The 16,200-nt window shown below is 40.3% G+C and overlaps 3 protein-coding genes across 4 annotated transcripts; 1 reads left to right on the top strand and 2 right to left on the bottom strand.

Moving 5' to 3' along the window:
• Window positions 1–7,126: 7,126 nt before the first annotated feature.
• Window positions 7,127–8,767, top strand: LOC115758856. Its single transcript, XM_030699643.1, has 2 exons — window positions 7,127–8,341; window positions 8,399–8,767. Exons 1-2 carry the CDS (start codon window positions 7,629–7,631, stop codon window positions 8,517–8,519), a joined length of 834 nt encoding a protein of 277 aa, XP_030555503.1. The 5' UTR covers window positions 7,127–7,628; the 3' UTR covers window positions 8,520–8,767.
• Window positions 8,768–8,940: 173 nt separating this feature from the next.
• On the bottom strand, window positions 8,941–11,350 carry LOC115758601 (double-strand break repair protein MRE11). 2 transcript variants are annotated; one of them, XM_030699324.1, is made up of 6 exons: window positions 11,064–11,350; window positions 9,963–11,004; window positions 9,747–9,907; window positions 9,348–9,690; window positions 9,183–9,284; window positions 8,941–9,120 (listed from the first exon to the last, which is right to left on the bottom strand). In XM_030699324.1, exons 1-5 carry the CDS (start codon window positions 11,288–11,290, stop codon window positions 9,186–9,188), a joined length of 1,872 nt encoding a protein of 623 aa, XP_030555184.1. In that variant the 5' UTR covers window positions 11,291–11,350; the 3' UTR covers window positions 8,941–9,120; window positions 9,183–9,185. The 2 variants fall into 2 exon arrangements, with proteins under 2 accessions (XP_030555184.1, XP_030555185.1); XM_030699325.1 differs by having other exon boundaries at window positions 8,950–8,987.
• Window positions 11,351–14,467: 3,117 nt separating this feature from the next.
• Window positions 14,468–15,975, bottom strand: LOC115758570 (lysosomal thioesterase PPT2 homolog). Its single transcript, XM_030699282.1, has 6 exons — window positions 15,802–15,975; window positions 15,597–15,696; window positions 15,502–15,543; window positions 15,331–15,438; window positions 14,983–15,256; window positions 14,468–14,926 (listed from the first exon to the last, which is right to left on the bottom strand). The coding sequence occupies exons 1-6, from the start codon at window positions 15,931–15,933 to the stop codon at window positions 14,728–14,730; spliced, it is 855 nt and encodes a 284-aa protein (XP_030555142.1). The 5' UTR covers window positions 15,934–15,975; the 3' UTR covers window positions 14,468–14,727.
• Between the last annotated feature and the right edge of the window lie 225 nt (window positions 15,976–16,200).

Below are 16,200 nucleotides of genomic sequence, written 5' to 3'. Positions count from 1 at the left end.
ATCACAGAACTAACATTAGCAAAACAGCTCATGCTGTATTTACTCCTTACTTTGACTAGTTTAAAGAATGTCTAGAAATATATTTCTCTGTTTTTACTTATTGTATTATACCTTTCCCCATTTCTGAATAGCAATCATGAGTCAACTTTCAATGCTGGCCATTCAGCAGTCAATTTATAGCCTACTCCCTCGATTATCAAACTGGCTCAGCAATTCGCATAAATCAAATTTGTCTAGTAATAAATTAAACAACTGATAATTATTACTTCTGGTTCTGTTTGCTCGCTAGCAATCAAAATATTTCACCTCATCCCGCACTAGCCACCCCAAAAGTCAATAAACTCACGATGGCTCGCTCATATGCCTTCTCCTCGTTGCCTTGTCCACAAGAAAAATGTAAATGAGTCTCCAGCGACTAATAAATTCCCAATTACACGTCGACTTGACCAAGAATCGCCAGCACATGAGGTCCCGAGGTCGACTCATAAAATTGTACAACAAAACCCTCCCCATCAGCAGCCACTGCTATCCTTATGGCCAGGCAATAAACTAAAAAGCATACATTTTTGACGCACAGAAACGACAAATTCATGCACTATCCGTACCCAACGAGTGGGTAGAGACCCCATCCCTTACTCAATTTCATTTCAATATTTTAACGCATTTTTGTAGCGGCCATCCAAGAAGAAATCATCAACTCCACAAATGGAAAATCATTCGGAAAACACGGAAAATCCCAATTATTTGCGCGCTTACATACGACACCCGAAATATCCATAACATAAGGGTCGAAGGGCAGACCTGCCCACTTGAACCAATGACCAATTATTGGTAGCGCTGATGGCACGAATATAAACATCTGTGACCTCGGCAGAGAAGCGTGAAAGGTCTCTGGCAGTCGCATTTGTTCCGTCTGCCTCGTCAAGTGTAGAAGATTGATAAACAGTGATATCAAATGCTCCAGGCATTCTTTTAACGATTCGTGTAATTGTAATTGAAACCATTATACACATTAAAAATTGCGCCAACTGCGCCATAACATATTATACTGTAAGAGGTACTAGTATAATAATATAGGATTCAAAAATCGATCAAACAATTTTGTGAGTTATGGATATAGTATTTAATTTAAAATTAAACCTATCGTATTTCCTAAGTTGTAGGTGTAGGTAGCCAAGTTCCTAATCAAATATACATAAGATTTAATCTGCAGTTCCGTATGTACAAATACAAAAGGCCAAGCACAAAGCCACATACACACACAAACACACGCATATTTGTTGTGCCTCGTTAAAATTCCTACGAAATCACTGCGAAAAAAAACATAACAAGCAAAAAAACAAACGAAATGTGTAACGACTTTTCAGACTCTTCTTCGTGTTTTATGATTATTCGTAACAATTTTTGGTAAGTGTATGAGTGTGTGTGTACCACAGTTTCCCAGTCATTTTTGCGTGCAACACCCCTGGCTGTATCCCCATTGCCAACTTCTTTGTTCGTTTTTGCATACTTTATATACATAGTATATATTTGTGCAGAATTTATGTGCGCTATTGTTTTTATGGCATGCACCCATTTTTCCCATATGCCTCCAGATCCATTCCCATTTCCATGCCCATGCCAATCTCCATTCCCATTTCGAAACGTTGAACGCAATCCAAGGTTGAAAGGCAACCAAAAAAAATGGTATCCTTGTTATATGCCTGTCATGACGATGGCTCTTAGGTTGAGCAGTGGGGAGTGAAAGTTCTGAGTATGAGTGTGTTGCCTTCGCTGGCGCTTTTCTGCAAATTATGGCACATGAGGCAACAACAGCAACGGCATGCCTTGTAGTCAGCATTATGCATGATCCTTTCGTCCTTATGCATATATACAACACGTCTATATAAACATTAATACACCTATCCCTCTTTCTCTTCATATAGATTGGTTTATATATCTATGTATGTGTCTGAGTGTGTTGCCACTTAAGCTGCTTATGTGGCGAATACATAAAATAAAAAGAAAATCCTCGAATAACGAGCATTTCCTTCTGCCATATTTGTGTTATTTTATTATCATTTTCGTCGTCGTCATTCGCTTACACATACACCCACACACATACACACACACACTCACACACAAACAAAATGGCGGCAGTTTTTGGTTGTGTTGTTTGAGTGGGTGTGTGCTTTTATATCTGTCAGATATGAGTTGCCATAAACTGAAATACATATGTACACAAGCTATACATGCGTATCTCTCGCTTTGTGTGTGTGGGTGTGTGTGTGTGTGTTTGCTACAAATCCAATTTCTGTGCGCCACAATAAAACTCAGCCCTGCTTTGTGGGCGGGGCAGCTGCTGCTGATAAGCAGGAAAATGGCGAACTGCCTTATGAGGCGATTTAACGGGATTCCATGTGCTGATTATAGGCATAAATATAAACCCCAAAGAAATTTAAATAAACCGATAAACGAATCCAATACTAAGCCCCAAAAGCTTTGCTCATTGTTGCCCCTTCTACTTTGGTTGCGGTGCTTGCATGCCATCGAGATACAAAACTTAAGACAAGCAACTGCTTTAATTAAAGTCAAAAGAAAGAAAAAATAAAAGAAGTCGCCCAGGATCGCGCACCACATCCACGCATCGCTTGTTTATGACCCGCAGCGGGCACAGCGATCAGATACAATATCTTCACCTGACACGGTCGCAGCTTTGCCCGTTCTGAGCCAACATCTTGCGGTTGCGGTTGCGCTCGCAGTCGGGTCTGCCACTCGCCACGCGGTGACAATTTATGACGTACAACGTTGGCGCGGTACAAGAACAGCAAAACCAAAACAACGTCACGATGTGGTAGCCATCAGAGGCAGCAATGCAAATGCAACCAAGTCGATGGCAAATGGCCGCAGCGTTTATGAAAATCATAAACATTCGCCGACGGCCGCAAATGACATCTGAGCAACGAATATGCATTTTAATAAAATATCCTAAAAGCCTTATTAATCACAAAATGAGCAGTCGTGACTCGCCTGATCTTGTGTCGCTGCCGCTTTATCACAGCTCCATTCGAAGCGCTCCCTTTCCTTCCTGAGAATAGGCCTGATCGGACATATGTGTGAAGTGTCTTTGTAACCCGTATGCTAATTGACTTTTTATCGACCAATAACGGTTTGTTTTGGCAGCTTCCTGTCTTATGTGCAACAACAAAAAAACGGTTTGAATAAAAGTGATTCCACCCAACGATTAGAGCTACAAGTATATGTCTAACTTAGTATGTATTTTTCACAGTCTTCCAACTTTCTGTGCCAATCAAGTGCCAACTGTCAAATCATGCACTCAATTTTGAGTTTTTTAGTCTAGACTTTAGCAGCCGCAGGCGCAGTTGTTCATACTTGGGCAATTATGAAGGCGGAAGGTTTTGCTCCAGCTTTAATTATGACAGTTGAAGGGCAGCCGAGACCCTTGTCAAAAAAAAGGTAACATATATGCCATGTACATGCATATTTAAGTTTGAAACTACCCAAGACAATGTTTTAGTTTCGTGGAATATATATAATGGTCCAGACACATTTGAGTGCCAATTTAAAAGACACACACATGATTCGAACTGTTGCGATTAAGCAGAAGATTTAAGTTGGAGCAAAAAAAAATGAGAAAGTGTGAAGAGAGGCAGCGATAAAGATGAATACGGAATATGTCTTGTCAGCAGCTTGTACCGCCTGCTGGTTTTATGGTCCTGAAATAAAAAATGAAATGAAAAGTAAATACCAAAAATGTAACCATAATCAACATGGCACATTGTGAGCGTCTCGCCCTTCGAGCAAACATTTAACGATAACACCCAAAGATATCAAAATCGAAATATCGTTAGACATCCAAGTCAAACGGCCCTCCGCCTCACTCCCGGCTCTCCGCATGCGTAAACTGCTTGACAAGCATAACAAACACAAAGTACACGAAGCACCCCAGCTAGCCTGGGTGTCTGGGACCCTGCCACGTTTTTATGGCGCTGAAAACCAACCCCCAAGTAAACCCAAAGCCAAGACCTAAACCCATCGCACATTCAACATGGCGACGTTCTCTGTTCTGTTTCCTTTTGGTGGATATAAACGAAGTTTAGCAAATAAATTAAACCGTTGCGGCCCCCCTCCCCTCATACTTTCTCCCTACCCCCACCATCGATTGGGTTGCAATATATCGCGTACGTGCCGGCATGCCATAAATATGTGCGTCTGTGTGGGAGCTAACAAAAATTATATTTTTGTTTGTATTTGCAACAATTTATTTTGCGTACCCACCCACAACACAAACAAAATATTTTTCCAGCCTAACTCCACAGGAAGTTGGGCACATGTTAAGATTGCAAATAGGAACTCGCTATTTTCCATATGCTAGTTATAATTCGACTTTGTAGAGTGCCTGCTTTGTGGCACCTGTCGCCTGATCAAATGCAAAGCCAAAAACTTACATCAGCTTCCTCTCATAAATTGCATTGAAATAATGCGGGTAGGAGATGCATGAATTTCAAATGTGAGCTACAGTCGAAAATATATGGCATTGGCATAATTTTGAACATTTTACACATGTTCATAATACCGTTTTGTTAAACTAGATAACATCTTATAACATAAGCAATCTTTTCTGGCCTTCTTTCTTGCTTAAAACACTTTTAAGGAAAATACACAAGTGAACGCTGGAAAACCTCATTCAATTATTTAAAAACAAATTAAATTATTTATTTTTTCCGTACCTTAAGTGTCTTGGAGTATACGTAACTAATGTATTGTTTGGATGAAAAGTATGTAGTTTTATTTATTTTAGGGAGTTGGGAAATACTCCAACACCTAAGTAAATAGGAGGAAACAGTCTAGAATACGAAAAACATGAGAAGCCTTAAGCACGGAAAGCAAGAAAAGATAAAATAAGAGGACAAAAAAAAAACTTAGCACAAAAAGCAAACCAACCAAAATTTAAAATGTGAAAACTTTGCCGGTAGTTGTTGAAATTGGAAAATGGAAAACTGCGAGCGAACCGCAGTCAACAGAGCCAAAGAGCTAAGAGATAGAACAAAGTCGTCTGCGGCATTCTTGCCATACAGAAAGAAGGGCCCAAAAGGTGCAAACATGACGAAGATACGGGATACGGGCAAATGGAGGACTTGATGATTTTATGTATGTATGTATTTATGTATGTAAGTACAGCTGCCGCTGAGATTTTCTTTGTGGTTTCGCCTTCTTTTGATAAACCATTTTCATTTTCCAACATTGTGCACACTAAAGTGCGCTGCAGGTGAAGGCACACTCGGTCGCCATTCTGAGCAAACTTCAAAGGGCTCCAGTGGTGAACCGAACCCTAAGGATTTGAGCTTGGGCGCCATTTTAGATTTGCGGTAAGTTCGTTGACGCCCACATACTGTTGTGCCAAGCAATGTTATGAAATATGATGAAATATGAAATGATATTCCACCCTCAGCCCTCTACTCGGCACTGCTTTTGCGCAATCGCGAGGTATCATCGGAGCCAGAAACTTTTTGACTACTTGGACGGCATGCCAATCAAATTGCGGCATAGCAAATATTATCACAACAATGCCACAAAATGATGTCCGTTCAGTACGCAGCTCTGGCCATCGACTCATCAATCAAACGCACTCAGAAGCTCAACCAATCATCCAATCATCCGGCTATCCAATCACCCAATCGCTCAGGCGTAATGTTCACTACGCAGCCACAGAAACAACAATTTTCCAATTAAGCGACCAAAAATTTGAGCATATGATGATTATTGACGATAAGAGCTCGAAGGAGCTTGAACACACTCGCAAAATGTGCAAATAAATCGTACGATTATTTTCGCTCTCCCGTCTCCCCAGCACGCTTCGACTATCTACGAGTATTGAAACTAAAAGTTATCTGCGGCCAAGCCAAAACAAAGAAACTTTCATTTCCAATTTTCTTGATGTATTAAATTATTTACGCCCTCTTGAGCACAGGATTTCGTGTGCGTGGCTGCCTTACAACTATGAGATGATGTGTTTTTATGGTATACTAGGTACATACATTCAACAATATAAAAGCATGGATATTTATCTTATTTTAATGCCTTTTCGCAAAATACTTTGAGGGTTTTTTTGTGAAAATGTGTGAACACCCGACATGAGTTACATATAAGTATTCGGCATATTCCTAAGAATAGGTATGTATATGTACATATAAATACATATAAAACAAATGAAGGTGAGCTCGTTTCATTTTTCCAATTATGCACTCTAATTGACTAGTTTCCATAGAATAACTCAGACGGACATGGTTATGTCGACTCGACTGTTAATACTAATCAGAAAATAGGAAATGTCTTCTTCTACGCGTTTCAATTTACTTTCACGATAAAATATAATAACCTCTGCAAGGACATAAAAAACATATTTTTTTTAAATTCGACTCAGATAAATACGCTTGTGTACCATAACTTGTACATACTTTCGCATTTGAGACAAACGTATTTGTGGATTGTATCGAATAAAATGCAACTATCTTGGCAGTCGAAAGTGTCTCCAACACTTTTCACCACGTATACAGTAATAACTGTCACCAGCTGGCAATCATCTAGATTCTTTCCCCGGGGGCCGCTTTCCTCTGCGCATACCAGACTCATAAGATATTTTCGTGCATGATTTTTACAGTCGGTGCGCAAGCTGCCAGCGAAAAGAAAATTTTTTAACTGTACTCAACTCAATTTCACCCACTGGGCCACTGCACCAAATGTGCAGCCAGCTCACAGCATCGTCGCTTTTGCAGTGGGTATGATTGGGCTAACCTAACCGATTCACTGCGAGCTTCTATCCTCATTCATATGTATTGTTGTCTATGGAATTACAAGCAGCAACGATAGGAGGGACCATGGCTAGCTGCATGGAAGTTTAATTATGCTATGGCACGCATCATAAAAATGCATTGGATTTTCATGATGCACTTCGATGCAGTTTACCGTTTTGATTTGTTAGTTTCAAAAGTTGTTGGCATCATCTGGCTTTTTGTGCTATCGATCCGAATTCGTAGTGGAATTCTGAAAAACTGCCAAAATTTTGATTTACTATTTTTAAAATCAATCTTTAACTTAGACTGAGATCTATGTTTTAGACTTTCGCAAAAGACCCGAATATCCAAATAGATTTACGACAGCGAGAGGAGCAAGAGAAGTTTAAAAGCGTAACTATCTGGTGACCAGCGGAATCAGTGCACCAGCACGAATGCGATCTGAGCATGAATGAGCACCAGCATCCCATCCATGGCTGAGCAAATAACGAATACATGTCAGGCTATAACTCCAACGCCGATTATACCATTTAAAGAAAACGCAAATTCGAAAAACGCATAAAACAAAATATGGCTAATTTTAATTGGAAAACACCAGTGGCTGCTACAGTTTAAGCCATTTAAAATCTACAGCCCCTGCGGCAGACTCCTCCCGTTGACGCACGCCAATTCTTTCCATTTGAATGCCCAGCAAATGGCCAATTTATAAAAGCAACGGGCGAACAGCGTTTTCGCTGGAGTAGCATTCGAAGATCGCTAGCGTTTGGTAGCAAGTGGAGTGGATTTGCAGCGGGATATTAATTAGATACATCTGTAGACGCCAACGCCACTACAATGACGCGTCTCGAGTGGTTGCTGCTCCTGGCGTGTGCCGCCAACATTGGAGCTGGCGTCCAGGCTGCCACTACCAAAATCCAGCGACCGCGCCGGCATAGCATTGCCGATCCTTCTCCGACCTCGGCAGGCACCAGCGATTGGGGACTGGGACCAGAGCTGACTTTGGCTCGACGTGTTTACGAAGAATGCCAAGAGAAAAACGACTTTATTGGATGTCTAAAGAAGAAAGCGCTGCAAGCTTTATCGCGTGCTTTGGATCAGGACAGCATTAAAATCGTGGACGGTCTGATGCTTGAGAAGCAGAACCAAAGCGAGACCGACAGCGTCATCGGTTCGCTCACCGATGCCCGGCAATTTGGTAACCTGGCGCCCCTCGATCGCGCTCTGCTAGCCAAGGCCGACAAACTAATGCGCACGCATGCGCTGAAGATCGACATGGACTTGGATTTGGATGTGGGCGTCGGTCGCGAGCACAAGAAAAAGAAGCAAAAAGATGGTGGACACATCAAGTATGTGATTGCTGCGCTGCTAACAGCAATGGGCATTGCCGGACCACTGGGCCTGAAGGCGCTGGCCGCTATTGCCGGCAAGGCGCTGGTAATCAGTAAAGTGGCCCTCACCATAGCGGGCATAATAGCGCTTAAGAAGCTCTTTTCACATGATCACAGCGAAGAGACCAGCTTCCAAGTGCATGCTGGCGAACACAACAGGTAACTGATCCCCGAAAGCAGCAAGAATTGCAAATCAATCTTAATCAAAACTTTCAGACGCAACACCTATGTCATCCGGCCCGTCTCAAAAACAAATGCCGGCGTAGGCGTTACAGCTGCCGGCGGAAGCTCCCCAGTGGATCCATATCGGTATTACTACGAGTATCATCAGCAGTAGACAAAGAGCTCCAGTCGTTATTCAAGTTTCGTGTGCGTATGGTAGTGTGTGTACATGTATTAGTGCTTAAAAGTCGTTATCCGTCAAAGCCGATGCAGCTAAACTACCAAAGAACCCAGCCGAACCGAACGCAGCGAGGAACATCCTTGATATTCATGCGTATTGGACAGGCCCTAACATATATTGTAGCTTTATGTTTAAGTGTAATATATCTTAACATTAGGGACATGGTGCACGACACATAGCACCCAGTTATTGTCAAGTGGTTTGCATAAAATAATAAAAAGTATTAAGTTTTGTAAATAATTTGTTTTTCAACAAATAACACCTAAACGCAAATTGAAATACATCCCAGAGAAAATCAAAATTTTGTCGATATACACAATACGCAGTTTAAAAAATCACGGTCTTTAAAGAAGAAATTCGGTCTTCACATATATTTCCAAAGTACGTAATAAACTGATTGTTCTTTATATATAAAGTAGACGCAACAGAATAGCCAACACGTATTGCGAGTATTTCCAGTTTTTTTTTTTTTTTTTTTGGTAATTACGTCGAATGCATGTAGAATAATTGAAACTGATTATTAGTAGCGAGCCGTCTGGCAACATAATAAATGTGTATTAGGACATAAAAGGTAAAATGTAAAACATCGTTAAGTACCTGTTAGTCGGAATCATCAGATACAACGTAGACTACTTTGCCTTTATTTCTACGGCCCTTGTTATAGGCGTCCATAAGCCCTTGTGGTTCGTTCGATGAATTCTGTTCGAGGCAAAAAACAAAAAAATAGCGAGAATAAAATACAATATATCTAAGTGAGCTTACTCTTGTGTTAACGGACACATTCAATTTAGGCTTAGCGGGAGTTGTTGCTACACTAGTAGACGCAGCTGTTCCTCGACCACGCGCGGCACCTACTCGACTAGCACCGCGCCCAGAAGCCTTGGCAGTAGATGGCTTTGGCGCAAGAGACGAATTCGCATCTTTATTAATCGTCTTGCTGCCAGCAGTAGAAGCATATGCACCTGTCTTGAGATCAGAAGCATCTAGCATTTTAAGTAGATCATCCGCCTTATACCGCAGCCTAAAATTCTCAAGTTCATCATTTATATTCTCAATAGAGGGCAGCGTTTCCATTAAATGTTCAACGGCCTTTTCATTGTAAAACCTGCAATTAAAATGTTTACAGAAATTGCAGTTTTGCTTGTAGGGGAATTAACAAACTTGAAAATATGATCCGCTGCATTATTGTCGGAGCGCTCTACCATGCGATAGGTAACCTCCGCCAACGCCTTTGAGTGTAGCAGCTTGAGCGGATTTTTATCCTTGACTTCCTCAAAATAACGATCTACCAATTCCTCGACGCGCGCCGTGTTGTCTACCTCCTAAAATAACAGTTTATTTTTAAGGGCAACTTTAAGTTAAAGGGAAGTTCCCTACCATTACGCGCTGCATAGCATCCCTGTCTACATTAATCTTATCCTTATTCGCTCGTTTGGTTAGCTTCTCAAACTTTACAACGTCCGCCACATTAGCAACACGTGTGCTAAACATTTGGCCAAATCGAATAGTATTGAACATGTGCGTCTCGTCAGTGTAACGCAGACGTAGGCGTATCAGCGGCAGCGTCGGTTGTTTTGGGTGTCCCGTTAGCAAGCTTTTGGCCTCCTCGATCATGGCCTCGACACGGTTTTTGGCGAAATCACATACCTTTATAGAGGCATCGCCCTGCTTTAGATTCAATTTTGTAGCTATGCTATCAATATCAATAGAATCAAATATAAAGGGGCGCACAGTTTGCAGCGGCAGTGGCTTGAGATGAAACTTAGTTTTGTATATCTCCAGTAGACCCACGTGCTTTTTAATCGACTCTCCCTTAGCCAGGGAGGTGGCCACCGAAGAGCCCGGCTGGGAAACGTAGAAATCACGCAAAGCATTCACTTCAGGGTCAATGCGGCAATCGTGTTCGTGACCCCAAATAATCAAGTTTAGAAACGCAGGCAAAAGCTCCTCGGGCAGATAGTTCTTGGGCCCACGATCTGCACGGTTCTGGTGCACAACCATCAAATGGAACCAATCTTCCTCAGACTCTTTGGGACAATTGATGGTCACTTGAAAGTCCGTAAAGATACGCACCAAGCGAGCGTCATGAATGTGACTAAGTCCATACAGTGCCAACTTTGTTTCGCCCTTGCGCATGAGAATCGGACTAATCTCCAACTGAGTAAGATCAGTCCAGCGTCCAAAGTAGTTCACCAAGCCCGTTGAGCTAAGCAAATCTAAGGAGCTTAATCGACCGAAACCACTGGGATCGTCATGATTGCCATGTATAGAAAACACTGGTATAGAAATATTCAGATTTGGATCCTCATAGTTAACCGACTGGTTGACGGCGTTGTGGAAACAATGAGACTGATCACTTAATATCTCCAACGATACGGGCTTGTCCCCAAACGTATAGCGCCTCAGCAATTCAATGCATCTGAAAGTGAATGTAATGTTTATTTAGTTATTGAAATTCTATCAATAGTGTTCACTCACTTGTACATCGAATTTTGGCTAGGCACTGAATCGTGAAATAAGTCACCTCCTAGCAATATCATGTCCACATCCTCGGACACTGCCAGTTCAAGTATTTCCTCAAACGCCGTAAAACTATCTTCGCCGCGTACGGTGTCCTTCTCAGCGTAGCCTAAATGATTGTCAGTGGCTACCATTATGCGTATAATATTGTCCGCATCCTTTTCAGCTGTATCGACGTCTGCCATGTTTATAATGCTCAAAATATGTTTTAAAAGTTTACTTTCGGCCCTTCTACAAATGAGAATTTCACAACTAACGCGCCCGTACCGGTTGTTATCGATACACAAAAAATCAGCTGCCCGTGCAGCTTGTTATCGATACACAAAAAATCAGCTGCCCGTGCAGCTTGTTATCGATACACAAAAAACAGCTGCCCGTGCAGCTTGTTATCGATACACAAAAAATCAGTGTGGTGCCTTCTCGAACGCAAAGTAGGAAAGCGCTGTTTAAATTTTAATATAAACTTCAGTCACTTTTATGTTCTATTTTAAATGGGTATATAGCATCGTTGAGAGTCTGTCTGCCACATTTGTAATGCTTAAAATTCAATTTTAAAAGTTGCTTTAGGTTATTCGACAAAAAAAGACATTCATAATTATTGCGCGGGCTGGCGGTACATCGCTTTTACCGTTTTTCGCGAGCACAGCGCATGGCAGCTCAGCTTAAATTTTAATATAAATTTAGCTATATATGTTGCACTTTTAGATAATTACTCCTATATAAAGTGTTGATTATAGTGTTCTCACTTTATAATGCTTGAGAGTTATTTTAAAGTTTATTTTTTCGCGCGAATCCCGATGCAATGTGCTGCATCCCACCTCCCGCCCAACCGACCGAGGGGCGCAGTCGTGTAACGTACGACACGAGCCGCGAAGACACTTCACCAACACGAATATTACACTTTATAACGCATAAGATTTCTTACAAATTTTTTTTTGCGCGAATCCCGATGCAATGGGCTGCATCCCACCTCCCGCCCAACCGACCGAGGGGCGCAGTCGTATAACGTACGACACGAGCCGCGAAGACACTTCACCAACACGAATATTACACTTTATAACGCATAAGATTTCTTACAAATTTTTTTTTGCGCGAATCCCGATGCAATGGGCTGCATCCCACCTCCCGCCCAACCGACCGAGGGGCGCAGTCGTATAACGTACGACACGAGCCGCGTAGACACTTCACCAACACGAATATTACACTTTATAACGGATAAGATTTTTTTTAATTTTTTTTTTTTCGCGCGAATCCCGATGCAATGGGCTGCATCCCACCTCCCGCCCAACCGACCGAGGGGCGCAGTCGTGTAACGTACGACACGAGCCGCGTAAACACTTCACCAACACAAATATTACAGTAACTGCGCGCGCTGCCTGACATAATTTTACCGTTTTACCGCGAATCAACTTTTTCCCTTCAGAAATTGCGTTGATTAAGCAATGTATTTTACTTTAATGGACAATTGTTAATGTTTAAATATTGTCATTTATGGTGTGTCTGCCATATTTGTTATTTTTAAAATATAGTTATTAAAAGACACTCAAAAATAAAATTATTACAACTGTTGCGCGTGATGCAGCGTTCTGATCGACTACCAAATAACAGCGCTGATTTTTCACAAATTAAAGCATGGCAACGCTGCTCAATGCAGAGGTGCAACTAATCCAGGCTTAGTGAATTGTTTAAATGTGTAGATAATGTTCCTTCGATAAAAAGTTGTGCTTTTAATTCATTTCACTATTATTTATTAATTAAAACCACTTCCATTCGTATACAACCAATATGCCAATTTAATTGCTTAGAGGCAAAAAGGAAACCGCGCGCACTTAGCAGAGAACAAATGGCTTGTTCACAAACACAAAGTATGGCAACGCTGGTTACATTTTAATATGATCTGGTCAAACGTGAACTGCACTAATGCATTCTTCGTGAATTAAGTATGTAGCTTATATTAAGTGTTGTGTTTAAAGTTAACTTCACAATTCATAAATATAAACTTATTGCTGTGTCTGTTTCAATTTGTCTGAAGTGTATTACGGAAACATAAATTTAGTAGTTAATTTGTCGTAAAGTTCTAAGCGCGCGCAATTTGCAAAAAAAAAAAAAATAGTGCATACAACGTACGGCAGCGCTTCTTAAATTATGGAGGCTGCTCTACAGCGTATATATTTTTTTTTTTATTTTGTTCGTGTGTTTTTTGTGTAGTTTGTATTCAGTGTTGTGTCTGCACTGAATACCAATAAAATGTATTAGTGAAAAATAAGTTTAATCATTCAAAAGCAATATATGTACATATGTAGTAGTCGGTACGGCGTGGAATTCTTAAGCGCGCGCAGTTAGCAACGCATAAGATGGCTTCTTCATACAAAGTACGGCAGCGCTGCTTAAACTTGGAGGGAGCTCCATCCACAATTTGCCTTTTTTTACATTTTTTTTCGTGTGCTTAAATAGCTGATATTTGCATTCAGTTTCGCAAAATGTTTTTAATGCAAAATAAGTTAAATCATTCAAAAGCAATATATGCAGTAGCTGGTATGTCGTGAAATTCTTAAGCGCGCGCAATTTGCAAAAAAAAATGGTTCGTTCATACAAAGTACGGCAGCGCTGCTTAAATTTGGAGGGAGCTCCGTGAACAATTTGCCTTTTTTTTTAATTTTTTTTCGTGTGCTTATATAGCGGCTGTTTGCATTCAATTTCGCAAAATGTTTTTTATTCAAAATAAGTTTAATCATTCAAAAGCAATATATGTAGTAGTCGGTACGGCGTGGAATTCTTAAGCGCGCGCAATTTGCAAAAAAAAAATGGTTCGTTCATACAAAGTACGGCAGCGCTGCTTAAATTTGGAGGGAGCTCCGTGAACAATTTGCCTTTTTTTTTAAATTTTTTTTTCGTGTGATTGTTTAGTGTATTTAGTGTTGTGTTTGCATTCAATTGCACTACAAATTTATTAATGACAATTAAGTTAAATCATTCAAAAGTGATATGTATATGCAGTAGTTTGTTTGGCGTGAAGTTCTAAAGCGCGCAATTCGCAAGAAAAAAATGGCTTCTTCGGTACGGTAGCGCTTCTTAAATTAAAAAGAGAGCTCCACTCGCATTTTTCTTTTAATTTTTTTTGGTGTGTGCTTGTGTAGTGTAGTGTTTGCATTCAATAAAAAAAATGTTTATGACAAGTGCGTTTAATCATTCAAAAGCAATGTCTTTAAATGCTAAAGCGCGCGCAACTAACGGCATCTGCGTATGTATGTAAGTACCGTTTCTTTTTCGCCTATATACATATATTAATACAATCAAATGATTCCAATCAGTTAATGTCCCTTTAATATTAATGTAGCACTTTGAATACAAAAATATAAACTTTCTTTCGTCGAAACATTATTTATTCGATTGTAGTCTTAATCTCCAGTAAAATATTGCGTATACCATTCAAAATATTTGCTATTTGTTACAATAAGAACCCCATATTTAAGTAGTCAATTGTTCTAAGAAAGCGGACAGTATACAGCTTTTAGGTCATATACACCTGTACGGTGTATTGTGCACTCTTATTCGTATCAGTTCAAAATTGAATGTTTAACCATTCCAATCACAGCCTTCTGCTCGCTTTAGATAAATCTGTTCAATCCAGATATGGCATTATAACCTCATTGATAACTCTCTTGTTGGTGTGCCACGAGAGATGATGTACATTGGGCTTGACAATAATAATAAGTCGTTCGTCTTCCAACAAGGTTTTCAGGCCGATGGAGTTATTCATGTATATTGTTCGCTTATAAAACGGGACCACATCCAATGATTCATTAAAATAGCTAAAATGGCTGAAAATCAAATGATTCACTATGGTTCACTATGTTAATCATATCAAATATCTTACCTGGACTGCCAAGGCGTAATAACGTCATCATTGGGTCCTCCGATTAGAACTAGTTTATTAAGCCGTTCCATGCCCATTTTAAAAGTTGTTGAATTGGAGCTCATCTTCTCATTATTAATCAATGGCAAGAATTCACTATATTTCATGTATAATTCTTGCTTATGCGGGTCGTTCCAGTAGCCACCCACGGATGTGTGTTGACCCACCCTAGAGTAAAATAGTTCAAAGGCCGTCTTCGCCGCAAGATCCGGAAAGATTAGGTGCAAGAAACTAGCTGTAAAGATAAGACAACTCAGTATATCTAATAACTGATCCCATATATGTTTAAATTGGTTAATGTTTATATACTTCCGTATTGACCCGCTTGGGGTGATGATAACGATATAAAGGTTTTCACATTGTGATTGGGTAGACTTTGTATTGCCGCCCTTGCCAAGAGTCCTCCTTGAGAGTAGCCTGTGCAGTATTAAAAATGCACTTATACATATATTTATATATACATATCTAATGAAAACAAACCTAGGACGATGATCCCTTCTGGATGTAGCTTTCCGATTTGGCCTAAGGTAAAACAAATCAATAAATAGAACTGTTTTAATGGTACGTTCGCTTACCTATGTAGTCCCTGATCTGTTCCACTTGCCACCAGGCATTCTCCAGGCTGGACCAACCACTGAACTTATCACAATTGTACACAACTGTACCCGGATGCAGCTAAATAGAAAAAAGAAAATTCAGGAAATCTTTTATTGCGTTGTCGGGTTGACTTTGAACTCGCCATAGGGGGCATAAACAATAACAAAGAAAAGTCCCACTTACCTTCTCGATATGTCGCACCAGAAGTGTCATAGATTCGGCTCCCGACAGTATACCATGGATTATTACTACTGGTCTGTATGCCAGAGATCCAATAAAGTACATGCACACTATTAGCAAGTACTTTATCCTCATTTTTGCTCTGCAAATAATATGCGTCTAAACACACTGCAATTATTTTATTTACATACGCACGTAAACATGCTGTTAACTGTGGAGCAACATTAACATACTGTTAACGGAGGAGCATATATATTTTATGTTAGCCAACTGTATCAAACCAAAATTGGTATGCAGCTCAGATTGCAAGCAAAATTTCAATTGTTTCCAAGGGCAATATATAAACCGTGATAATATAACTTGCAATCTAGCTAGTGTTTCTTATTATATATCATCTGTAGT

The sequence above is a fragment of the Drosophila novamexicana genome, unplaced genomic scaffold (assembly GCF_003285875.2).
Source record: "Drosophila novamexicana strain 15010-1031.04,08,12 unplaced genomic scaffold, DnovRS2.1 tig00000193-arrow-pilon, whole genome shotgun sequence".
NCBI lineage: Eukaryota > Metazoa > Arthropoda > Insecta > Diptera > Drosophilidae > Drosophila > Drosophila novamexicana.
The sequence above is the reverse complement of the archived record's forward strand: the minus strand, read 5'-3'. Positions and strand labels throughout refer to the sequence as shown.